This window comes from Anas platyrhynchos, chromosome 19 (genome assembly GCF_047663525.1).
Source record: "Anas platyrhynchos isolate ZD024472 breed Pekin duck chromosome 19, IASCAAS_PekinDuck_T2T, whole genome shotgun sequence".
NCBI classification, from domain to species: domain Eukaryota; kingdom Metazoa; phylum Chordata; class Aves; order Anseriformes; family Anatidae; genus Anas; species Anas platyrhynchos.
This window is the reverse complement of record NC_092605.1, coordinates 408860-432972: the sequence shown is the minus strand read 5'-3', so window position 1 is coordinate 432972 and position 24113 is coordinate 408860. Positions and strand designations below refer to the sequence as shown.

At 58.3% G+C, this 24113-nt stretch overlaps 3 protein-coding genes and 1 long non-coding RNA gene across 4 annotated transcripts; 1 reads left to right on the top strand and 3 right to left on the bottom strand.

Annotated features, from left to right (window-relative positions):
- Positions 1 to 193: 193 nt before the first annotated feature.
- PPP1R27 (protein phosphatase 1 regulatory subunit 27) lies at positions 194 to 2489 on the bottom strand. The gene is made up of 3 exons (XM_038165286.2): positions 1635 to 2489; positions 438 to 588; positions 194 to 337 (listed from the first exon to the last, which is right to left on the bottom strand). The coding sequence occupies exons 1-3, from the start codon at positions 1819 to 1821 to the stop codon at positions 214 to 216; spliced, it is 462 nt and encodes a 153-aa protein (XP_038021214.1). The 5' UTR covers positions 1822 to 2489; the 3' UTR covers positions 194 to 213.
- On the top strand, positions 585 to 4909 carry LOC119713146 (uncharacterized). Its single transcript, XR_005260089.2, has 2 exons — positions 585 to 1357; positions 1595 to 4909. It is a non-coding gene; the product is annotated as an uncharacterized lncRNA (long non-coding RNA).
- P4HB (prolyl 4-hydroxylase subunit beta) lies at positions 4148 to 13203 on the bottom strand. Its single transcript, XM_038165285.2, has 11 exons — positions 12879 to 13203; positions 12556 to 12762; positions 11657 to 11790; positions 11302 to 11439; positions 8548 to 8652; positions 8144 to 8269; positions 7550 to 7750; positions 6793 to 6913; positions 6391 to 6572; positions 5855 to 5941; positions 4148 to 5207 (listed from the first exon to the last, which is right to left on the bottom strand). Exons 1-11 carry the CDS (start codon positions 13186 to 13188, stop codon positions 5124 to 5126), a joined length of 1695 nt encoding a protein of 564 aa, XP_038021213.2. The 5' UTR covers positions 13189 to 13203; the 3' UTR covers positions 4148 to 5123.
- A 3474-nt stretch (positions 13204 to 16677) lies between these two features.
- ARHGDIA (Rho GDP dissociation inhibitor alpha) lies at positions 16678 to 24107 on the bottom strand. Its single transcript, XM_038165257.2, has 6 exons — positions 23948 to 24107; positions 20060 to 20269; positions 19757 to 19840; positions 19084 to 19160; positions 18839 to 18902; positions 16678 to 18393 (listed from the first exon to the last, which is right to left on the bottom strand). Exons 2-6 carry the CDS (start codon positions 20247 to 20249, stop codon positions 18194 to 18196), a joined length of 615 nt encoding a protein of 204 aa, XP_038021185.1. The 5' UTR covers positions 20250 to 20269; positions 23948 to 24107; the 3' UTR covers positions 16678 to 18193.
- Between the last annotated feature and the right edge of the window lie 6 nt (positions 24108 to 24113).

Genomic DNA, 24113 nt, shown 5'->3' with positions numbered 1-24113 from the left:
CCCTCCCGTGGCCCCGCCCCTGCCCTTGTCCCCGCCCCCCCGGCCCCGCCCCAGCCGTGGCGCGAGGCGTTGTTTGCAGAGCGCTTTATTGGAAGGGGGGGGCCGGGCGGCGGCACCGAGCGGCCCCCGGCCCCCGGCCCCCAGCCCCGGCCCGGTCCCAGCCCGGGCCCCGCCCCGCCCCGCCCCAGCCCCGCTGCCCGGCCGCGAGCCGCCTCAGCCCACGGTGGCGGCCTGGAAGAGCTGCAGCAGCTCGCGGTACTCGGGGTCGATGAGGTCCGACGGCTTCTCCCCGGCGTCCGTGGTGGCCTCGGGGCTGGCCCCCAGGGCCATGAGGTACCTGCGGGGACAGCGTCAGACAAGGGCCGCGCCCCCCCCCCCCGCCGCCCGCCCCCCGCGGGGCTCTGCGGGCAGGGCCCGGGGCTGCCCCCGGCTCTCACCGGGCGATGTCGGCGTAGCCGTCGCTGCAGGCCATGTGCAGGGGCGTCCAGCCGTTCTCGTCCCGCTGGTGGATGTCGGCGCCGTACTTGACCAGCAGCTTGACGCAGTCCAGGTTCCCGGTGAGCACGGCCTCGTGGAGCGCTGCCATGCCTGCAAGGGGGGACGCTCAGCACCGCGGTTGGCGGCGGCCCAGGGAGGGGGGTGCCGGGGGAGCGGCGTTAGCGGGGAGGTGAGTTGGGAAAGAAACAAACACCGAGGAAGCGAGAGGAGCCGCTGCAGGTTCCTGTTGCCCTTTCACAGCCCAAATGCCGTGCTCAAGGTGCAGCGCCTGGCTCCCCTGCCGGGTCAGGCAGCACAGGCCGAGGGACTGCAGCGCGGTGCCTGAGGTGAGCCCCCCGCCAACAGCCCGACCTGAGGCCCTTCCAGGACCCCCATGGGCACAGCAGGAGGGTGTCTCGAGGGTCTCGCTCTGCTGGCCTTTCAGCAGTCCCTTGCAGCGCAAGCGATGAAGCAATCAGCGTACATGGGAGGAAGCCCGGGTCATCTGAGACCGTGCCTCCATGGCCATGTGACAGCAGACGCTGAAGCCAAGTACGAGAAAGAGACAAATCTGGGCTCTGAACCAGCCTGTGTGGTTCAAGGCATTCCGTAAACAATTTTTAGTGAGGCTGGGTACAAACATAACACAATGCCGCCTTCCTAAACAATTAATTCTGCAAGTCCACAGACCCACGCGTGAGAGAGAACGATGTTTGTGAGCAACGGACAGAGCCAGGAGCAAGAAGCAGAACCGTGCTTCTCCGCGCTCCTTTCACCAAATCAGGACAGGAGACACGAGTCCTGCTGCCCGGTCCAGAGCTCTGCGTTCTCTCCCTTGTTCTCTTTTTGCCTGCTCCTTTCCTACGCCACACCACACCGGGTAGGTGTAGGTGCACTGTCGTGCCTTGAAGGGACCCTGATGGCAAATCTCCCCCTTTCCTGCAGTGCTGTTAAGGGGGGCGTTGGGGCAGTGAAGCCGGACTTGGGCCCTGCTGGCAATGGTAGGGGGTAGTGCTCCTCACTGGGGAGGGAAAACAACTTGATTTCAACCTGCTGCCCTGCCCAGGGCGGCCCATGTCTGAGCTTTGGCCACGCTGCTCTCTCGTCTCCCTTGCAGTCCACTGAGCCGTGCCACTGCCAGCCCCAGCAGCACTCACCAGAAGGGTAGATGGTGTCCAGAGCGACCTTCCTGGCACGGATGAACCTGCCCACCTGCTCCAGGTCCCCCTGCCTGATGTGGTCCTGAAAGACGACGTCGTTGGGGAAGCGCACGGTGCGCGATGCTCTCAGTCTCTGTCTATACCGACTGTACCGGGGCATCGAGACGGGGAAATAGTCCTTCATGCTGAGCGCAGCCTTAGGCCGCTGCCGAGGAAGAAGGGGGCAGAGGCATGTGGGGGGCTGTAGGACAGCCCGGTGGGTCAGTGCTCAGCACTCGCTGGCCTCGAAGCACTGCTCTCCTCTTCTGCCTCGTGGTCCCGTTTCACCAGTTGGGTGGTGGGCGCTGAGCCGGGCGCTGCCGCCGGCCCTCCTGGGGCCTGTCCCTGCTGGAGCCTGTCCCCTCCTGGGGCCTGTCTCAGGTGCTTGTCCCTCGCCGCAGGGCCCCTCGCAGCGTGCAGGGGTGGTGCTGGCCTCGTGCAGCTCCCTCAGGCTCTGGGCCCAGGACTGAGGGCTCCCCCGGCGCATGGCGTTATATAGGCTCCCGCGGGCTATTTTGGGTTGGTGCAGCTCATGCTATTTGCCGTGATACTTTGTAATCGAGCCGCCCAGGCCCGTAGCCTCCCACTTTTGGGCAGAGGATGACGGCTCATCTTACTGCCCACCTGTTGATGTGCCCATCCAAGGGGTCAAATCCATTGCATGGCTAGCCTTCAGAGCAGCCCAGGGCCCCGAAAACAGAACTGCCCCACAGTATGTCCTCACAGCACCATGAGCACGCCAGGGAGAAGACAAAAATCTGCTCAGCAGGCGAGGGGAGCTGGCCGCACACGTACTGAGTAGCGAGCCTAACAGACATGTCATCGCCGCGGTGCCGAATGCATTCGGAGCCACGTCACTTTCCTGTCGGTGCGCCAGCTGACTGGAAGGGAGCAGCATGAGCTGTGCTTCCCCACACGACCACAGGACGAGTGCAGCGAGGCACGGAGCACGCTGCAGCACCGCGGTACCGCCGGTGACCTCGTGAGGCCGGGGCTGCTGCTGCTGCTCCTGATGCAGACACAGAACCAGAGTACGGTGCCTGCCCTCAGTGCCCAGCGCCGCAGTCCTGCTTCAGACTTCGCACTGGCATTTCAGACACACGAGCACGGTGCCTTGTTTCTCACTGACGGGGCCTGCCCAGCAGCACGTCAGGAGCAATCCCTGTCCCACGCTGTCAGAGCATTCAACTGCGCTGCTGCAGCTTCACCCCGTGCCAAGCCCCCACCAGGTCGGCCCATCTCACACCTGGGAACTGCCTGCTGCAGCTCTCCGTCTTCTGGCAAATACAGCGATCTTCTCGCTGTGTCTGCTCAGCCCTGCTTCAGGCACCACACGACAGGAGGCTGAACTGGCTGCTGCCAAGTCAGACCACTTGCAGCCCTGCTGTCTCGCAGCAGCGACGAGTTGTGTACACAAGATGCCTCCCATGGAGCCCTGCTCCAAGAGCAGCCGTGGTGCATGAGAAAAGCTCCCCTCCTCTGAGCAGGTCTCAGACTATAAACAAAAGAGAACCGCCACAGAGCGGCAGTCTTGTTTACATTTTTAGTCACTCCACAAAATGGACTTTTTTGAGCTGATTTCTAGGCAGGAGCACTCCCATGGAAAGTCTTACTCACTTCTCTTTCTCTCCTCCCTCAAAATGCAAAGCAGTTTTCTTATTCAAAGCTGCTGCTAACAGCCAGCCCTTGGAGGCCAGAGAGCCCCTGCCCTCTTCAGGTGTCACAGCGTTTATCAGCAGCCCCAGCACTGCTGCACACCAGAACAGGACCAAGAAGGGTCCTTGCTCCCAGGTAACTGCCCAGTCAGAGCCCAGTGTTGTGCCACACTTGTGTTCTACCATTCCAGTGCGCCCACATTAGGTGACTGGCACCGGTAGCCTCCTGAGGTGCCCTCCAGATTCACTAGGCCTCCCCATGTGACATTTATAGCATATTTCCTTACAAAAATATTTTCAGCAGTAAGTGACTGGTGTGGAAATAGCAGTGTAGCTCACTGGATCATGTGAGCCTGACTAGCGGCACTAGGGGCAGTCCCAGGTTCCCCTGTAGGCAAATTCCTCGGTTAACTGCTCAGGAGCAGTGAGGTCCCACCACCCCAAGCCAGCTGGCAGGCAGAGCAGCTTACACTCAGCAGCCCCGCCAATGCATGCTTACTGCTCAGAGCTGGTAATTGTGTACCTCCAACAGCTCTTTTAATCTGAGCCTGATGTGGTCATCTTAAATTTCCCATGTATAGATTAGTTAATGGAAGTTGCTTCATGCTGCGTAAGGCATCAACAGCCACCTGCAGAATTGGATGTGCTCAGAAACTAGTTTCTCCCAAAAATATAGTATCTAGTAAGAGCTTGAAAAGGTGATGGTCTTTTCTAACACCACTTTGGCAGAATCAGTTGAGAACCATCCTGGAACTCTGATCTTCTTCCAGCTCAGGTCCAAATATTTATTCCGGGTCCCAATAGACAAAGACAGAGTAGTATTAAAATCTCAACTTTATTTGGCCGACAAATGCAGTTCCAATGTTATTATAGCGGAATGCTAAGAGCAAGCCTGACACTGATCAGGCCTTTGAGGCACTCCCTTGTTCAAGTTCCTCCCCCAAACCCAGTAATTTGAAGTCCCATGTTTGTTTTGCATTTGATGTGTTTTTAATCAGGCCCTCCCACCCCCCACCTGCCTGGTCAACCCATTCAAAATAATGCATGTAAAGTGACTGCAAAATAGTCTCGCATTTGATCAAAAGGATGGCAACACAGCAAGGTCTCATCTAAGCTGGTAAGCCAGCAATCACCTCCACCCTCAGAGCCTGCCACAGCCAGTGCACATAGTATTCCACCCTTCCAGGTGTTTCAAACAGTCATCTCTAAATGTCTTAAAGTACAGGGAAAAGCTGGCCTACATGAAGAGAAGCACCTTCATAACCACCTTCCACCAGGACTGATGCAGTCAGCCTAATCCTTCTTCCCTTACAGATGAAGGCTCCAGGGAAGAACAGCTGAGACCAATAAGGAACCTGCCAGGTGGTAAAAATCAGCTACAGGCTTTAGTTTTCAAAGATAAAAGGAAAAAGCTTTCTTGGAAGGTATTAGTGGCAAGGCTCCAAAATGTTGGGCTATTAAACTCATGCTACCACTTCACAACCTGCTTCTATCCAGAAGAACAGAATACTTGAAACAAAAAGCTGTGTACAAAAAAAGTACATCACAATAAAAAAAGAATGAACCCAGCTGGCAGGGCTGGCTACCTAGTGACAGATCCCTTTTCGAAAGTGAAAGAAAAAGATAGTCAAGTGTAAAGAGAAGTGAGGGTGAAGTGTTACTTTAAAAGCCAATCCCTGGATTTCCAGTCATTCACCTTCTGTTTTAAATCTTTATGGGTTTCTGACTCACTGGGCTGCGTAACAGCAGCCAATTTAGTGTCTGATTTTTGGGTGATGTAGATCAGTCTTCTTTACAACTCATCCTTTTGCATTTTCTGCTCATCATCACCTTCCTCAAGGTCTGTTTCTTCATCTGTCTCCAGATCCTCCAGATCCTGTGTCGTAGACAAAGATAACTACTTGTTTCTGGCATATTAGTCAGATCCAAAACCAAATAACAGTTTCTCTAACATATTTGCTGCTGCCATGTCAACAAGACATCCAGAGACTACCAGGAGTAGTCAGTTTGGGAAGTTACATGTTAGAACCCTCTGAAAAGCAGTACCATAACCTGTAACACCCTCCCACCCAGGCAGGTGAGGAGCTTCTGACTAAATATACCGCGTAAGTGATGTTCATCATAGCACTTAAGTTCAAGGCAACGAGCAAGAGCTCTTAAAGAACAAGCCCTACATACACCAGCAGTTTGCACAATGACCAGAGGAAGCCTGTTTAAGTTTAGAGGTTATTGTACCAATAGTTTCCATGCTCTTGGTATTTTAGCCTCTCAAGAGGCATTTATTTCACACCCACCTCAAGTATTCTTAATAAAAGGAGTCCACTACAACAGGCCAGAGGCTAGCCAGGCTACAAGTGAATTGACGGGTCACATTTTATGATGTGGACACTTTTGCTCACCAATACTCTTTTCCTGCCACATAACCCAGGATCTTCAGGGCTTAGGATTTGATCACTCCACCCAAAGCAACCCATACCCTGCATTCTGCAGAGCTAGAGTACTGTATTAATTTATATTACTCACATCATCAGCTGCTGCCCCATCCTGTCCTCCACTCTCCAAGAATTTTTTGAATCCTTCTAGCGTCCTCTCCCCATTATAGTCAATTACCTACACAGGAAAACACATCAAGATAACTGTTACGTGCACCTACAGAACCACACACCTGGAAAGGAAAATTATCTTTCTGAGCAACAGTTAACATGCCAAGCAAAAGGGAATTTAAAAATTCACCTTCACCCATATGAGACGAAGGAAAACAGCTCAGCCACTAGACTTCAGAGATCACTGCGAGGAGAGAATAGCCTGCAGATGAGCACACTGTCTTCTGCTATACTTCTTCTTTTCCCCACTCCCACTTCCCATCCCCAAACTGTTTCCTAGAACCCAGCCCCCCTCCCAAAAGGGTCTCAGATGTCCTGTAGACCTGATGTGTTCTATCCTTACAGAAGGGAAAGCCCTCCCACAAGCCTGTCCAAAAAGGAACTCAAATAGGCAACTTCAGCATATCTAGTGCTCCCTCATTATTTGATCTGTAAGAGTGTCAGCTGCCTTCTTACATTTCTGCCAGAGCCTGCAGGGAAGAACTTGAGTGTGGGAAAGCTGTGGATTTTCACTGCTTCTACTTCATTGGCTGTTGAATCCATCTTGGCAATGACAATGTTCTCATGGTCCCTGTAGGTCTCTCCCAGCTTGTCCCAGATAGGAGCCAGCTGCTTACAGTGACCACACCAGGGGGCATCTGTTAATTAACAAACATATTTAGCACCAACAGCCCAACAATTTAACACCACACACCACCTAGACCCCACGCCAGACAAGAGTTCACATTTGTTTTTAACTGATGCGCTCCCTTTGTGGCTTAGACTCTGTAAGATGCTTTCTCCCCAGTCCTGGTCATGAAGTATTTTGGCATTCCTTTTATACCAGTTACGTGGAATTTGTTGTTGAAAAATACGTACAGAACTCCACAAAAACGTTCTTATTCTCATCAAAAGCAACTTCTTCAAAATTCTTCCCAACTAGAACTTTGACAGGCTGTTTGTCCCAGTCTTCAGGAAGATCTTGGCTCATCAGATGGGGCTGGAATAGAAAGTGAAATTCAGACACATGCAATCTGCTGTACAGCTACTTGGAATGTCCATCAGTGACATAGGCTGGAAAGCCTGAGTTAACCATACCCAAGTGCCCCAGTCATAGACTATAAGCAAATCGGATACATCAGTCACTTCCTCTTCTGCTAATATAAAGTCTACTCCCCACCCCGAAGTGTGAAAATGGGTGCTGTTGTGTGGGAAGAAATGCAGTTTCAGCTCTAGCAGCAATACTGTTTCCTTCCCACAATGTTATTCTCTAAGGACAGAGCTTAGCTACACAGTCACTGCTGGAGTCAGACACATGTAGCCACCTCCACCAAATTAGAGCCAAGAGCTCTTTTAACTGTGCCATGCAAGTTAGTACCTTCCATGGCTCATTAGCAGAAAGAACAGCACATCTCCAAGAAGCAGGAAGAGCAGACCTCAATTGTACTCAGGTACCAGCATGTAACTTGCTTTCCTACAGTCTCCATGCCCCAATGGTTTTACACTATTTTCAGCACAAAGGCTGCTAGATATCCTGTACGTCAGTTGGGTGATTTGCACATTTCATCCAGCTCTTCACAGAGAGCATTTTTAGCACTTGCTCAGCCAGTAGGTTTAGCATTAGCAGCATTGTTACCTTGATCTTGCCCTCCAGGAATTTATTACAGAACTCTCTGATCTTGTCTGCTGTGAGGTCATCTGATTCGGGTTTGTATTTGGTCATTTCTTCCTCCAGGGTGATCAGACGTACAGCTGGACATTCTTCTTTCTTTAGGCCAAAGAACTCCAAAATCCTTTGATTGTCACTGTGGTCACTGTCTATGAAGATGAACAGGATCTTCGGAGGAAAGAGATAACATGATGAGGACAGGTATCTCTTGGCTAAAGATACTTTATACAGACACTTGTAGAGCTAGACAAGAGCTAAACAGCCAAGCCTGTTAGGAGGGCACCCTGTCACAGCACGCATGCTAAAGCTGCAGTGCTTTAAGCAGCACATGTGCAAGCCTGGCATCAATGTTTAAGTCAAATCTAGAAGGAAAGTCATAAGTTAACTACTATTCCTTAATCAGTTATACAAACCAGTGACTCAGACACCTACTACCAAGAGAGAGGCAGAGGAAGTGCTAGCTTCAAGTCTTCCTCCACAGCTGTTAAGTGGGTATAGGCAGAGTGTTACAGCTCTGTAGGAGGTGGTCACATAATTCATAGTCCCAGCCATCCATCTTACCTTCCCTTTGAAGCTTCCAGCTGCGCTCTTGAAATTATCCAGTTTCCCTTGATAGTCAGACACACTTTTTGGTAAGAACAGCAGAATATGAGTCTTGATCTCTCCTCCAAAGATTTTAGGAGCAGTCTGAGGAGTAGAAAATAAAACCAAAAATAAAGCTTGGCTCTGCTATTCTCATTAGACCACAGAAGTCAGAATACTGCAGGACTGCTTTAAACAGCAAGCTTATACCTCCTTTCCCTTGTGTTCTTCCTTCACTTGATTCAGCTCTAGCATAAGTAATTTTTGACCACTCCATAATATCAAACTAGTGCCAGCTCCGAGCTAAGAGCTGAATCTACATTTTAAACTTTGTTGCATTCATACAGTAGCTATGGAAAGGCCTCAAATATCTGAGCACCCACCTGTTCAGTGAACTCTATAACCAGAGGCAACTGATTAGACTTGATGAAGTTCAGTAAGTTATCTTTTGTGAGATCTCCTTCAAAGTTGTTACGGCCTTCATCAAACTGCAAAGAGAAATATGGTCACCACATTTTCACATAGAGAGTGAATCAAGGTTCTCTTCCTCCCGGCAAGCCGTTTTAAGTCACTCCCTAACAGCCAGCCAGACATCCAGCTTACATCTTAATGTTCTGCAGAAGCATGAAAACACTTGTGAAACAGGTCACCGAGAAGGACTTTTTGTAGCAGCCTCACGGCACTGTAAAAGGCATTAGGTAGACCAGTGAGGAGCTTCCACAGCACAGACAGCTTCCTGCTTAGGAGTTTGCAGCACCAGAGTAGATACACACACGTTAACTGGCCAGTGCTATGAAAGAAGTCTGACAGCAAAGCCTCACTGTGCTGTGGAAGTAGCAGCTTACTGAGCTCTACACGGTTGGTTCAGCCTCTATCGTTACAGCAGACAGCACATGTTCAACACATTGCACTGTAGGTGCCAAATCCCTTCTTATATCAGACCAACACCTGCATCTGGTCAGGATTCTCAGAAACCAGCCAACAGCCTGGAGAGCGAAATAGCTTTAAAGGAACATCAAGGTTAAAGAGAGGATGTGCAGAACAACACAGCAGTCCCACGGCACAGCAACCCTCAAGTTACTGGCAGAAGCAAGATAGTGGACTCAGATAACCTTCTACTAGAGGAAGCAAAAGTCACAGCTGAAAAGCTGAGCAAAACACTAAACATTTTAACATAGCAATGAAGTTACTTTCCAGAGTATTGCTCATGTCCTTAATGCCTTCAAAGCAGTTGTTTGAGGGTCTTTGGAAGCATGGATAAGGCACACAAAGAATAAGGCAAGAACGATGAGCCACAAGAGCCAACAAACCCTCTTGATTTAAGCTCAGCTAACCACGGGACTCTGAGCCAAAGTCCAAAATCAGGACTGCTGGTAAAATAAAAGGCAGGTCAGTTCTTACACTGTATTTGGTTACCAATGGTGCTCATTTTCACCTTGGTCTGGGGGAGACTGGAGACGTTTTAGAACTCTCATGGCACGTTACAATGACTACCAGTGTCAGCAGATAGTACATCAGACCAAATCCACACAATTCCATTTTGTTGCTTAGCCACCCAAGACCGTGGAACGCACTGCACAGAACTAAGCATGTAAAAATGGGTAGCACAGGTACCAGATTAAACCCAGCGTGACCACCTGTTAGTGCTGGAAGTCCTAGCTGCATCCTAGCCACTTCAGGCAACATCCTCAGTTGCTCTGAACTCAGAACCAGATGCTACTACTCCCCACAGCTACCGAAGAGATGGCTTTAACAGAACATTTCTATTTGGACTTGTGTTTGCAAGGATTATTTCAGCCGGGTATTACCCATGAATAGAGTATACACAGGAGTCACATACCAAAAGCTGTACCTGCAGGAACAGCAAGGTACAGGTAGTAATTCAGCCAAATCCAAACACTGCTGTCCTACCCCAGCCCCAGCTTCTCCAGTTGTGAGATCCTAGCATCTCAAACTTGTTAGCCAGAAAATAGCTGGATGGGGCTTTGAGCAACCTGGTCTAGGGGAAGGCATCCCTGTCTGTGACAGGGAGGTTCAAACTAGATTATCTTTAAGGTCCTTTCCAACCCAAACTGTTCTCTGATCCTATGATAGTCTACTTGCACCCTTGACCATTTTAATCTGAGGAACCCTCTGACTTCACACCACAAAGTTAACTACAATTTCAGATGTATAGTGAAATGAGACAGGCTATTTCAGCCGGAAGAAGAAATGAAGTAGGAATTCATTAAGTTCTTTAGCCTGTCTTAGGTCAGACTGACAACTGTGATTAGATTACACTTACCAGTTGGAACCCAAAGCTGCACTCTATCCTACCTTGCTGCACCCCTCTGTGCAGTACAACCCAACCTAAGGAACCTCGACTTGTCTTCTCAAACTTAAAATTTCATCCCCACATCTTGGCTTTTAATAGACAAGATGACATCAGGAAGTTTATTTCCAGTTCTGTAAATGACCAACGTCCCTTCACACATAATCCAACAGCCCCAGCCTTGTCAGCTGAAGCTGCAAATCCTCTTAGGAACTTTGCTGTAATCGCTGTGCAGCAGAGCCCACAGCAATGAGACAGAACTCCTGGAAGCAGCCATCAACTGACTGCAGAGCTCAGTAATGGGTGCATTTAAAGCAACTTCATTAAGCCACAATCTAACAGAATATCACGGCAAGTCATCAAGAACTCTGCTATCGTTCTGTTAAAGGCCTTTACAACTCAAAAAGGGACACAGAAGACCTTAGTTACAGCCGTAAGTATTTTAAAGATTGTGTTGACCGTCACTGCACTGCAACCAGAAACTCGAGAAACAGGAAAGTGAAAGTGAAGAAAGGTTCTGAACACAAAGCTCAGAGGCCACACACAGCCAGGGAGCTGCCGAGGCCGCCCTCTGCTGTCCAAAGGCCACTCCCCAGCCTGCTCCCTGCCAAGGGACTTGGCTCCACTGCCCCCAAACAGGACCATGGACTCGGCTTTTCCCCCCTCCTCCAGTCTCCGAGGCTTGGAAAAGGCTTGGAAATTAGACACAGCACCGAATCTTCTGAAGTTTCATCCAGGAGCACCCTCTTAAATCTAGTTCTTACAGAAAAGGTAAGACAAGGAAAAAGACTCAAGTTGTGGTGGAAACGTTTGCACCACCCCGTACCTTCTTGAAGAGAACCACTCCATCTTTGCTAAGCTGGTACTTGGAAAAGACATCGTCACTGGAGGAAATCCCAAAAGGAATGTCATCCACAGATTCTGCTGCCAACAAAAACTCCTTAGCAGCCTCTGATGTCAAATCCTGGGGAATAAAGGAAAGCATTTCACATGAGACACAAACCAGAGCATAAACATCCCAGGGCTTACCAGCCAGAGAACTTGAAGATCAAGTAGGACAGGACAGCAAGTGTTTCACAACTTATGAGGAGCCTTCCCCAGCTGTCGGATCCCCATGGGGCAGAAGCAGGAAAGGCGCTGAACATACACAAGAGCCACGCAGAGGGAAGCACCAACTCTACCTTAAAGAAGCCAATGACAGCCACTTCATTGGAGTCCACCAACGTCTCTGCTGCAGCAACATCTGTCAGGGTAGTTGCAGCCGGGCCGGTGCGTTTCTTCAGCCAGCTGACAATGTCATCTGCTTCTCTGCCAGCTACACCAGAAAGGTAGAGAACACCAACGCACTTTTTATCCCCCGACTAAGAATACAAAAATCCTAAGTCTTCAGAGAGACTGCTCAGCAGCTGGCTGATAGCTTGGGGAAAAGCTGAGATATCGTTTACGCAACTCTGTCTTTCCCCTCCTAGCATAATTAAGTGCATCCATAATTGTCAAGTCACTGTGCGAGGGCTCTCAGGAATCCACTCTCCTCACAACTGGTCTAGCCCAAGCATGCTCCTAGACTTTGATCAGCAACAGAGAACTGCTGAGATACTGCTGCTGTTTCAGGGAAACATGCCGTGGCTTCCTTTCAAGATTCAGCGCTCTGCAGGTTATTCTCAGAGCCCTGAACCACGGGGCTTCACTCGGCTCATCTCTGCTGTGCTGAGTCTCGATTACCCTCTTGTCTCAAGCTTTCTGTGTGGCCCTTTACCCAGCCACCCGGGCACTTTTCAGCTATTGGAGCCACGCTGATTGAGCCGGGTCAAACCAAGGCACAGCGCAGGCTGGGAGCGCTCTGCTTCCCTCCAGCAGGACGGCTCTGCCTGCACCCACTGCAGGGAGCTCCCCGGGCTGGGTGCTATTAGAGGCCCCCCCCCGCCCCCCTGCCAGGCGCAACACGCGTGGCCCCGCTCACGTGCCCTGCGGGGCACAGCGGGCTCTGCTCCCAGGAGTTCGCCGTGGACCTTGTCCGGCCCCGGAGCGGCGCCGCGCGGGGCCCGGTGCCACGTCGCTGCCCTCTGCCCCCAGCACTCACCTGTGTACTCGCGGGGGGCCGCCCGGTCGCCGTTGCGGAAGAACTTGATGGTGGGGTACCCGCGCACCCCGAACTGCTGCGCCAGCTCCGACTCCTCGGTGGCGTCCACCTTGGCCAGGCGGATCTCCGAGCCCTCCTCGCGCAGCTTCGCCGCCGCCTTCGCGTACTCGGGGGCCAGCGCCTTGCAGTGCCCGCACCACGGCGCGTCTGCGGGCGGGGCGGGGCCGTCACGGACCGGACCGGAACGGCCCCGCGGCCCCGGCCCGACACCGCCACCCCCGGCCCACCCCCACCCCCACCCCCCCGCCCCGTCCCCCGCTCACAGAACTCGACGAGCAGGTACCGGTGCGCCGCCAGCGCCCGCTCGAAGGAGGCCGCGCGCAGCACCAGGACGCCGTCCTCCTCCTCCGCCTCCTCCTGCCCGCCGGGGCCCGGCTCGGCGCGGGGCAGCGCGGGGCAGAGGCAGAGCAGCAGCAGCAGCGCCGCGATCGCGGGCGGCAGCGCGGCCATGGCGGGACGGGACGGGCCGGGACGGGGCGGCCGCGGCGCCGCCTCCGCTTTATAAACCCGCCTCCCCCCGCCGCCGCCGCGCCCCATTGGCCGCGCCGCGCTGGCGCCGCCGCCGCCCGCCATTGGCTCGGGGCCGGCCGCGCGGCTCCCATTGGCCGGCGCCTCGGGCGCGCCCCCCGCCCGCCGCCGCGGGTTGGCCGCCGGGCCGGCCGCGCCGCCGCCGGGCCGCCATTGGTCCCCGTCCTCGCTGCGGCGGCTCCCATTGGTCGGCGCCGCCGTCTCGCGCGGCCGCCCGCGCCCAGTCCTCGGCCGCCCGTCCTCGGACGTGGCAGTGGGGCGGCCCCGGCGGGCGGCACTGCGCCTGCGCGCGGCCAGACGCGCGTGGTGCGATCTGACTGGGCCGCGGCCGCCGCCCTCTGACCCGGCCGGAAGCGGAAGCGCTGCCGCCGCCGCGCGCCTCGCCGCCACCGCGGGGCCCGCGGGCACGTGGCGCCAGGCCCGGAGCGGGCGGCGGGGCCGGGGCCGGGGCCGGGCCGGGACCCCCGGACCCGCTGCGGGACGGTCCCGGCTCCGGCTCCAAGAGGCCGCCGGGCCCCTCCCGGCCGCCCGCCGAGGCGCAGAGGGGCCCCCGGGTGCCGCCGACGCCCGGCGGCCTCCCCACGGCTCGGGCCCGCGGCAGCGGCGGGGCGACTCCGCGCAGGGAGCGGAGGCCTCGAGCCCCGGGGCCCGGTGGGTGCCGGGCCCTGCGCGCCTCGTGCGGGGCCGCTGCGGGCTCTGGGCTGCCGCAGGCCCCAGCGGGGCACGAGGGCCTCTCCCTGCCCCCCCCCGCGGGGAGCGCGCCCGGCCTTTGGCTGCGGCGTTGGCAGCGGGCGGGTGGCCGAGGGCACGGCCGGCACCCCCCTGCCCGCTGATAAGGGCGCTGCAGGAGCCGGCCCCGCTGCCCGGCCGCGCCCTGCCCAGCTGCCAGCATGGCACCTGCCGGGGAGTCAGAGAACGGCTGAGTTGGAAGGGACCCGCGGGGAGCAGCGAGTCCAAGGAGCAGCGGGAGCTGCTCTTTGCTCTCCGTTCTTCCCCTTGCGAGGGCTGGGCCACGAGTGCCCAAGGCCAGCAGGGCTGGGAGCACGGCGCTCCCCAGCTCCCTGACTGCCCGGTCTCTCTGCAGGTGCTGTGAGCAGGTGCCTTTCTGGGAGCTCTGGCTGGGAACAGAGCTGGGCGCCTTGCTGTGGCCCAGAAAGGATCCAGGTTAACTCCAGGTGACGAAGGTGCCATGGGCGAAGCAGCAGCCAACACCTTGAGCACGCCACACGGGGCTGCAGGCCCAGGCACGTCGGGCAGCCAGGGTGGGGAATCAGCTGCTGCCAAAAAGATCCTGCATTCACACTTGGCTGCCTGGGCTGGTTCCACACAAAAGAGTGTTTGGGAGCTGCTGCCCTGAGCGAACGGCTCCTACCTGCAAGCGGGGTGCAGTGGGGGGGTGCTCCCTTGTGTAGAGGCTGGGCTCTGAGCTCAGGCAGCTCGTGCCAGAAAAGCTGCACCCGGTGGTGCCGGAGGCAGGGTTTGCCAGCAGCCAGAGTGGTGTTTGCTGCTGGCAGCAGTTTGTGGGGTTCAAGGCAGGGAACTGCTGCACTGCCACACGTCAGTGCTGCCGGTGGGGCCCACCTGTGGGGCCGGGCTGCTGGTGTTTGCTCAGTGGTGCAGGCGAGGCAGACGGGGCCCTCTGACATCTCGGGCATGCTGCAGCCCTCTTGTTCTTTTGGGAGCTGGTGGGGAGCCTTTCCCCATTGAGTGTGACATCCTTACACCCACATTCCAGCATGCCACAAACAGCACAATTCTCTCTTCAAACCCCTTAAACATCCCCCTGCTGCTGTGGCTACAAACACCAAAGTTGCGCAGGTGGGGCCCTGCCTGGCCTGGCTCTGTACAGGATGTTTCCTCTGCTCTCTTGTTCCCTGCTGGGCCCATAGCCTGGGGCAGAGCAGCCCTCGACTTCCAAACCCAACCAGGCAGCGCAGGAGGGCCAGGCCCATAACATCGAGCACCACCCAGGATTTAACGTCACCTCTCCCCCGACCTCAGCTTTCCCAGGCTGCCGTTTGAGTAGAGGTGCGTGCACCCCGCCACGCCCGGGGACCTGCAGCTCTGCAGCTTCGCAGCCGCTGCACTGTCCAAGATGGAGCTGCTGCACTGTGAGCAGCCGCCAAACCAGAAGAGCAGCCCGGATCCACTGTTGTGCAAACGCAGAGCCAAGGTTTACAAGGTGCAGCTCCTGGAAAGGGCTGAGGCCTCTGCCTGGAAGCCACAAGCAGGGAGAATCCCGTGGCCCACCCAGCCACCACGCCCGAGCAGAGCCCCTCGGGGTTTGTCCCCGTGCGCAGTGGGGGCTCAGCTGCCAGGAGGGAGAGCCCGGCCGGCACCACGCCCTGGGGGGAGCTGGGCAGTGACCGCTGAGCCGTGGCAGCCCCCTGCAGCCCCCCGAACTCACCCCCGCCACCCCCACCGCAGGACCCATCTGGCAGCAACGCCAACGTCGGCCGTTTGGGAAGACTTGCCAAAGAGCCGGAGATTGCATCAGACAGGAGCCGGCCCTGACAGTAACTGCCCGCAGAGCGGCTGTTGGGGGCCGCCACAAGGAGCCTTTGTTCGTTTTATCGGCACATCTGGGCTGGCGCTAACCGACACCGGGAGGGTGATGCCGGGGCGCCCGCAGCGCTGCCCCTCGGGCCCCGCTGCACGGGGGGAGGCGGCCGCAGCACCTGGCTGGGCTCAGCCGGGGGGGATGAGACAGAAGTGAGGTGTGAGGCGGGCGCAGGCCATGAGGGTGCTGGGCAGCGCTTCCCCCCGGCTGCAGGCGGCTCCTGCCCTGCTGTCGCTGGGCCCTGGCACTTTCCTTTGGGCTCTGAGTGACGTCTCCTCCCGCTGCAGCCTCAGGCAGCCCTGGCGGCTTTCCAGGGCCAGAAGGGGCCCTGGCTCTCGGCACCGTCGGTTCCCTCTCGTGTCTGGAGCTCTCACTTCCCGTTGTGAGTCCTTGAGCGCAGGAGCAGGGCTGAGCCATCTCTAAGGCTTCTGCAGTGCTGTGGATTCCTTTCAGCGTTTCCCAGCTCCCCCGTGAAGTTCCTTACCCGCAGCACAAACACCGCGTGCTGTGTAACCCCCCAGGCTCTCACCACACATCACCTCCCCCGGGTTCTGCTGTCCCTCCAGCTGCTTCCCCCCTTCCCCTGCACGGGAATCACCTCGCTGGTGCGGGCAGGCCAGGGCTCAGAACCCGCTGCTCTCAGCTGGCAGGAGGCGTCCCCTCACTGCCTCACACCCACCGTTTTCCCTCTCTCCCTTTCTCACCCCTCATACTGCAGGCCATAAAGAACAGAGCGAGCAGCAACGTACAGATCTTAAACACAAGCCCCTGAGAGCAGCAAAGGACGCGGCAGCGTGGGCTTCCTGCCTGTTCTCCTCTGGCAAGGACTTCCCCAAAGTGCTGCTGCACAACACAGGCAACCCAAGGATCCTGCTCTTCTCCCCACCACGGCTGTTTGCAGGAATTGGCTCTGGGATAGCAGTTCTGCCACCTCCCACAAAGACCCAGAACAGACCCAGAAGGGACAGCAGGCAGTCAGTTCAAAGATTTTATTTAACTGTCATAAAAGGAGAAGCAGACGATGATTCCAAACCTGTTAACCCGGGTCTAGGATTTACAGACAATATGCACCAAATCAAATTAACAAAAATCTCTCTAGGGGCAGGGCGAGGGAGAGTTAGAGGCAAAGACGTAGCTACGAGAAAGCCACATGTACTTGGTCCCAGTTCTAATACAACCTCAACGTGGGAAGATCCAAATAAGAGGGCTGCGGAGCTGGAACATGCCTGCCGTCAGGGGCTCGCGGCCCCCAGAGGCCCCCCCATCGCCCCAAGTGCCGTGTCAGCGCAGCCCCGGGAGGCAGGCTGGAGTGCTGCAGGGGTCTGCTGTGGGCTCGGGGCACGGAGTCGAGTGTCAAGGCAATAAATACTGACAGGCCAGGCACAGATTTTAAAGGCAGAACAGATACATAAGGCATTAACCGCTTCTGAATACTTGTCCTTTGCAAGCTCTTTGTTGATCGCATCAGGAGAGCAGCTGCAGAAACAGACTAGTCCATCCTCAGCCCAAAACAGCCGGGAGGGCAGGTGCTGTCCTGGTATTTCAGTGCTTTGCAGCTCCTCTGGCTGCAATAAGTCTGAGGTGATGGCACCACTGGTGACTCCCGCACCCACCTGCCTTGCAACCCCCTCTATGCCTCTGGAGGTACCGGGGCTGCCCAGAGAGTCCGGAGACAAACAGGGACAGGGCTCTGCCAGGCCAGCTCTGGGCACTGGGAGGGTGGCCTGGGAAGGGGCGGGATGTCACCCGGGGTGTCACAATGCCCTCCTCTCCGGAGATGTCCAGTCTCGGGTGAGGAATGGACCAGCAGCAAAGCAGGAAGTTGTGAATCTTTCCTAATACCCAGGAGGGGCGTGACCAAGCTGAGTGCCATGCCAACAAACAGGGGGAGGGTGGGTGGCATTTAAAAAGTGTAACAAGGGCAGGGCCCCCTCCCTAGAGGATACGTGTTACACATTAAGGCATCATGGTTACAGGGAACATCCACAAATGAAGGTGCCAGCGTCCTCGGGACACTGGCTGGGGGGAAGGGGCAGGCTGGACATGATTTGAGCCAACAAACAGATTCAAATAGCTGCCTGGCATCAAGGTTCTTCAGCTACTTGGAGGCAGTAGCTGCCCTGAGCTGTGCACAGGAGAGCTAAGCACAGGATCCCACACCGAGGGCAGGACTCTCCCCTTCAGCACCAACCAGAAGAGAGGAAGGTGAGAAGCAGCGAAGCGCCTGGCAGGGAGCGAACGCTCCCCCCTGTGCTGGAACAGCGCGGCCCTGGGACGAGCAGCTGGAGATCAGATGCAGACAGCAGGGTTTGGTCAACGGACTCAGTGATTCTCTGGGGAGGGGGCACATTACAAAACCGAGCGCTCTGGTCAAATTTAACAGGGGATGGAAGGTAAGAGGGTTCCAATGTCAGCACTTTGGTACAGGGAGGGATTTCTACGGTAGCCACTGTCTGATTCACGCTCTCTGGGGATTGGCTTTGGGAAGGGCTAGTCCTTCCAATCCTTCTTGATGGTCAGGTTCCACTCCCAGGACAGGTGGTCAGTCTTATCATCATCTGTGAATTTGGATTTGATGTTGTAGCTGCCCCGGGCCAGCATGCCCTTGGGGGCTTCTTCCATGGGGGTCAGGAACTCGTACTCCTCTGCTCGGGGGCCGTAGCTCCCAACCATGTACTCAGTCTTGTCAACTAGGAGAAAAAGAAGGAATGTAGGGAAGCTACTTAAGAGCCCCCCCCTGCATTCGGGGCAAATGAAAGCAAATGAAGGGTCTCTTACTCCTACAAAAATTCACAAACTGTAAAGGCCTCTGTAAGAACACGAACGTCACCCCCAATTAGCAGCACCACTCGCTCCAGGAGCAGCCCTGCAGGCAGTGCCTCCCCCCACCGCTGTCCGCACACAATTGATGTGATCACCTCGGGGCTCCAGGACCACGGGCTGCCACCCCAGCGCAGGCCTGGGAGCCTTCACACGCTGCCACTGGCCAAGCGGCACAGACGTGGCCGTGCTTCCCACTAGAGTCTGCCTCCTGCATCGCGAGCAGCTGGGGCAGCAGGCAAGCCCCCACCACAGCAGTGGAAAGCACTGTGAGCCTTACACGAAGCAGTACCCGAGCCACAACGAGGCACTTACTTTTCACTCCTTTCCGGAACGTGTGCTGAATGTACTTCAGCCCTGACACAATCTCCCTGTTAACCTGCAGAGACAAGCAAAGGCCGTTGAAGACAGATCTTTTCCACACGCTGCCTGCCCCACCCACCATGGCCTATTTGCTCCATCCCACTCGTTTTGGGGCTCAAGCACTCCCTGTGCTGGGATTGCAGTAGTCAGATGCTCCCAAGTTCACTGTTGTTCACTTTCCAGATCTGAATTCTTACCCTAAAGGAGATTTTTATCCGGTATTCCACACCCTCCTTCAGCACAAACGCCTGCTTCTTGTAACTCTCCAGGTCACCTGCAAAGAAGGGAGATGGTGATTCGGGGTCCCTTTCTATCATGCTCTGGGATGGATTTAAGTTGCAAGAGGTGATCAGGACAGGATGTGCAGCAGCTGGGGACTGGACCCCTACTGCACGCACAGCACGCAGTTTATCCTTTTATTTCGTGTTTCAGGACTCAACTTGTTACACTGCTCGTGCTACATGCGGTGGGCAAGCAACACCCTACGAAAGGGAACTGCAGGCAGCAACGCGGGTCATTCACAGGCGTCGTTTTGTAATGTCTGCCCCAAAGCTGTCACCATCTCGAAGCTGCCATCAGTGTCGCTGTGCTGAGGACAGCTGGCTCCCCCGCCTGGCAGCTCGCACATCTACAACGCCAGGGCAGGCAGTGGAGCGGAAGCAGAGAGGCTGCTGCTCACACAGGGGAGCTCAGACACAAGGAGCGGGGCTTGGCGTGGAGAATCCTCTGTGGCCGGGGCAGTGGCTCTGCACCCAGCGAGGGTGCAGGAGGGCTCGCCCACCGTGCCACCGGTGCCTTGGCAGCACCTTCTGGAAGGCCCCACATTAAAGCAGCTTTGACCTGGAAGGGCCGATTTTGTTCCCAGCTCACCTGTCAGGTCCAGCTCCAGAGGGCCGGGAGCAGTAGCACAGACCAACGTCAGTTTGGTCACCACCACGTTTGGAGCGTTAGGGTCTAGAAGACAAAGAAAGAGGCTCTCAAACACCCACCCCTCACACCAACCGACACATCGTTCCTCCCAAGGCAGTTTTAGAAAAAGCAAGAACAGAAGCAGGGGCTCCTTGCTGTGTTCTGCCCAGCCCAGTCCCTCCCTGAGCATCTCCCCCTCAAGGCTGGAGGAACCTCTCTGTCCCCGCACCCTGCTCCAGGGGACCAGAGCGTCCCAGGGCTCACCCGCAGTCACGGTGACGGCACCAAGCAGCGCCTCCTTGTACTTGCGCAGGCTCTCATCGTCCTTGTCCAGCTCCTGGATCTCCTGGATGCTCTTCTGGGCAGGTGGCTTATAGTTGACGGAGTGCTCATCCTCCTCGTTCTCAGCTGCAATCTGGGCCAGCTGCTCTGCCGTTGGCTCCTGCTCCGCCATCCTCACACACGCGACTTACACTGAAGGGAGGAGAAGTGAAACTTCAGCTTCCCACCCGCGCCGGCTCCTTCCCGAGCGGCACAGCCTGGCAGCACACAGAGCCTGCCCAGCACGGCCCCGTTACTCCACGGGCTCCCTCTCACGCTGGGGCCCTGCTCGGGCTGTCCCTGGGGGGACACATCCCTGCCAAGCGCCAATACCCCGCAGCCTGGGCACATTCCTCCGGTAGCTCAGGTCTTGCGTTCAGCCCACGCAAAAGAGAAACATCGGCCTCTGCATTTCGTTCATAAGCTGCAACAGGCAAATAAATCCCCCAGGCTATAGGAAACACGACTCCTCCACATGAACACCCGGGCAAAGCTTTTCCTCGTGATAAACCCAGGCCCAGAGCAAACCCAGCCCAGTTCTGCCTCTCTCCAATACGGCTCCAGCCGAGACCAGGGCTCTGCACACCACTGGTCCAAGCACCAGCAGCCCCCGGCTGCTCTCCCTTCCTCAAGAAATGCCGACTCGTTAAAGAAGAGCCAGGTCTCTGCCCGCGGCGTGCCACACAGGTTGTAGCAGGTCAGCCAGGCACCTTTCTCTTCCCGTCTGAGAGGTGACTGCCAGCAGCACGCAGCTCAGCTGCTCCGTTTCTCCCAAGGTGCCTCCCGACCAGGAGAGGATCCCCCAGCGGTGCTGTTCCTCACCCCACTCGGGGCACAGCGACACACCCAGCCCTGCAGGGGCCTGGCAGCGGCTCCTTGCTTTTGGCCATAAACATGAGGAGCGTTCTGCCAGGCTGCCAGCTCGGATGGCACCGCGCACATCTCCAGCCCCGCCAGCAAACGTGTGGGGCAGAGGAGGGAGGGCAGGGGTGGGGGGGCCGAGCCCAGCCGCAGAGCCCCCAGTCTGGAGCCCCCAGGAGTGGGAGGTGCAGCCGGGGCTCTTCTCGCCCACAGCCAAACTTGGGAACAGCTCCGGAGCTGTCCCGGGCCGGCCGTGCTCCCCCCATGGCCCGCCTCTCCGGGCAGCCGGCTGGTACGATGGAGCATTCCTGCTGCTGCTGGGTGTTAAACGTGACCAAAGGTTACTGCTGGGCTTGGGGTGGGGAAGGTGCGAGGGTTCGAGATCATTCTGGGGGCTCTGGGTCTGTGGGGGGAGCTGTGCCCGTCACACCTCTGCACCCCCAAGCCCCAGCAGCCTGCGTCCACCCCTCAGCTCACAACAAACCGCCCCCCCTGCGGGGGCTCCCCAGAGCCTGGCACGGGATGTCACGGAAATCTGTACTCAAAAGGCCACTCAGCTCACACTGTGCGTGAACTGCCTGGATTTCACCCGGGTAAATCCTTATCAAACCCAGCCACTTCCTTTGGGCTCCCATCCAAAAAAGCTCCAGCCTTGAAGGCTCCCAGAAGTGTTCAGCAAACACTCCCTCAAGCATTTGTTCCCCTGCTTCGGCCCCTTACTTTGCCCTGTGCCTCAGCTCCAAGCCAGGCATCGCCCCCAGGCCGCCCCCCCCCCAGCTGAGGAGCTCCGGGACCTCCTCCAACGCCTGCAGCCCCCAGGGAACGGCAGCGGCGGCCTCCAGCGAGAGCCTCGAAGAACTGCAGGCGCGGGTGACCCCCGAGGTCCCTAAGGCTGAGCCTTCCCGAGGGCGTGGTGCAAGGCCCAGCCCTGCCCACATGAGGTGTTCCAGCAGCACCCCCAGGCACGCGCTGCCTTCAGCTCCCGGGCTGGGCAGAGGCAGGGGCAGAACCCCTCAGCACGGGGCAGGCGAGCACCTGCAGCGGCTGTCTGACAGCTCCCGGGCCGCAGGAGCTCAGCAGGCAGCAGCCGCAGGCATCGGCGCAGTGGGGCCAGGCCGGGAGCTCGCTGCACAGCGCCCGGGTGCTGCCGACTGCTGGGAGCCGAGTTCTGGGCCCCGGCACCCCCCCGGCAGCGTCACCAAACGGCTCTCCCGGCCGACACAAAGCCCCGGAAAGGACGAGCGGAATTCCGGGCAGCAGCTCGAGCCAGGGCCCAGCTCTGCCAGCAAGCACTGGAAAAACATCACCGTGCCTCCGGCACCCGGCCTGCCGGCAGCAGGGCCCGAGCAGGCACAGAGCCCCCCCCGTGGGGCAGGCACAGAGCCCCCCCGCGGCAGCTCCTCCCGGGTGCCTCCTCCTGGCACGTGGCCGCTTCCTGCACCCTGGGCCAGAGAGGAAGGAAGGAGGCTCCCAGTGGCGCAAGAACCTTTCCGGGGGCCCCAACCTCACCCTTCAGGCTTCCAGGACAGTGCGTTTGTTGCAGCTCCAGTCAGCAAAGCGGCTCTTCCCCAGGCGCGTGCCAGAGCAGCTGTCACAGCGCCAGGCAAGGCAGAGCCACGGGGCTGGTGGCAGCAGGATGCGGGGCCAAGCGCCCCCAGCAGCCACCGAAGCACTTCCCCCATCTGACAGCCGCACAGCAGCAGTTCCTCCTGCATTTTCTGGGTATTTTTCGTGCAGCGCCCAGGAGCCAGCAGCAGCGAACGCGAGAGCCCCACCTGCTGCTGCAGCAAGAAACTGCCCGGGAAGTCACTCCGTTTCCAGACAGAAAACGAAAAACTGTGACTTCTGCCCAGGCTGGAACTGAAACCCCGGGGCAGCAGCGGCAGGAGCTGCTCAGAGCCTCTGTGGGTCAGTGAATTGCTTCGGATGTCCACGGCGGGCCCGATTCCGGCAGCCCCCACCCTTCCCCCGTTCCCTATGGGCTCAGGAAGGCCGCGCAGCCACCCCGCAACCCCCAGGGACCCGATCCAGCCCACGACCGTTTCTGCGGGGCTGCCTTCCCCCAGCTCAGTTCGCCCACCCAGCTCCCTGCGGGGCTGCACAAGCTGCGGGCACAGGAAGCCCCCAGTGCTGCCACCAGCGGGGCCGTGCGGCCGCCCAGGACAACAGGTGACAGCGGGGCTGGGCCCAGGGGACCTCAGGCACGAGCGCTGCCTCCCCGCACGAGGCCCTGCCGAGCTCCCGCCTCGCCCGGGGCTGAGCCCCGGCACCAGCTCGGGGCAGCGCTGGCTCACAGGGGAGGCTCGCAGCCCCCCGCGAGGTGCCGGCCGCCTGCCTGTCCGTCTGTCCGGGGCGGCGCGGCAGGGAAGCGCTGAGCCCCGCACGGTCCCGTAGCGCACCGGGTCCAGGAGGCCCCCGCTGAGCCCCGCCCCCCGCAGCCCCGGGCGGAACGGGCTCCGCTCAGCACCGCTGCAGCTCCCTCGGCTCCCCCCGGGCACGGGGCCGCAGCGCCGCGGGCCGGACCCGGCCCCCGCCCGGCCGCAGCGCGGGGCCCTTCCCCCAGCCAGGAGCAGGGCCCGGTGCACGGAACCCGCCGGGACCCCGCGGGAGCGCCGCCGCTCGGCCCCTTCCTGCAGCCGGGGCGGGGCGGGGCCCGCGGCTGCCCCCGCCACAGGGCCCGGCCCCGGGACGCGGCTTCCTCCCGCCAGCGGCGCCCTGCCCGCGGGGCGCTCCCGGCCGGGTGGGGCCGGGCGGGGGCCGCGGGAGCTCCCCGGGAGCGGAGGCGCCGCCCCTCCCCCCCCCCCCCCGAAGGTCGTTTGAGGGCGCTCGGGGCCGGGCCCCCCCCCCCCCGGCCGCTCCCGTTCGCGCGGCGCCGAGCGGCGGGGCCCGGCCGGGCCGCAGCGGGCGGGACCCGGCCCCGCGCCCCCCGCCCCGCTCCCCCGGCCCGCCCCGGCTCCCCCCGCCCCGTACCGGCCCTGCTCGCGCTCCGCGCCGCGCTGACACCGCCGCCGGGATCCGCCCAGCCGCCCGCGCACCCCCGCACTTCCGGGCCACGCCCGTCACTTCCCGTTACGCGAGGGCGGGGCCCGCGCCTCGCTTCCGGCCCGGCAGCGCCGCGCCCATTGGCCCGGGCCGT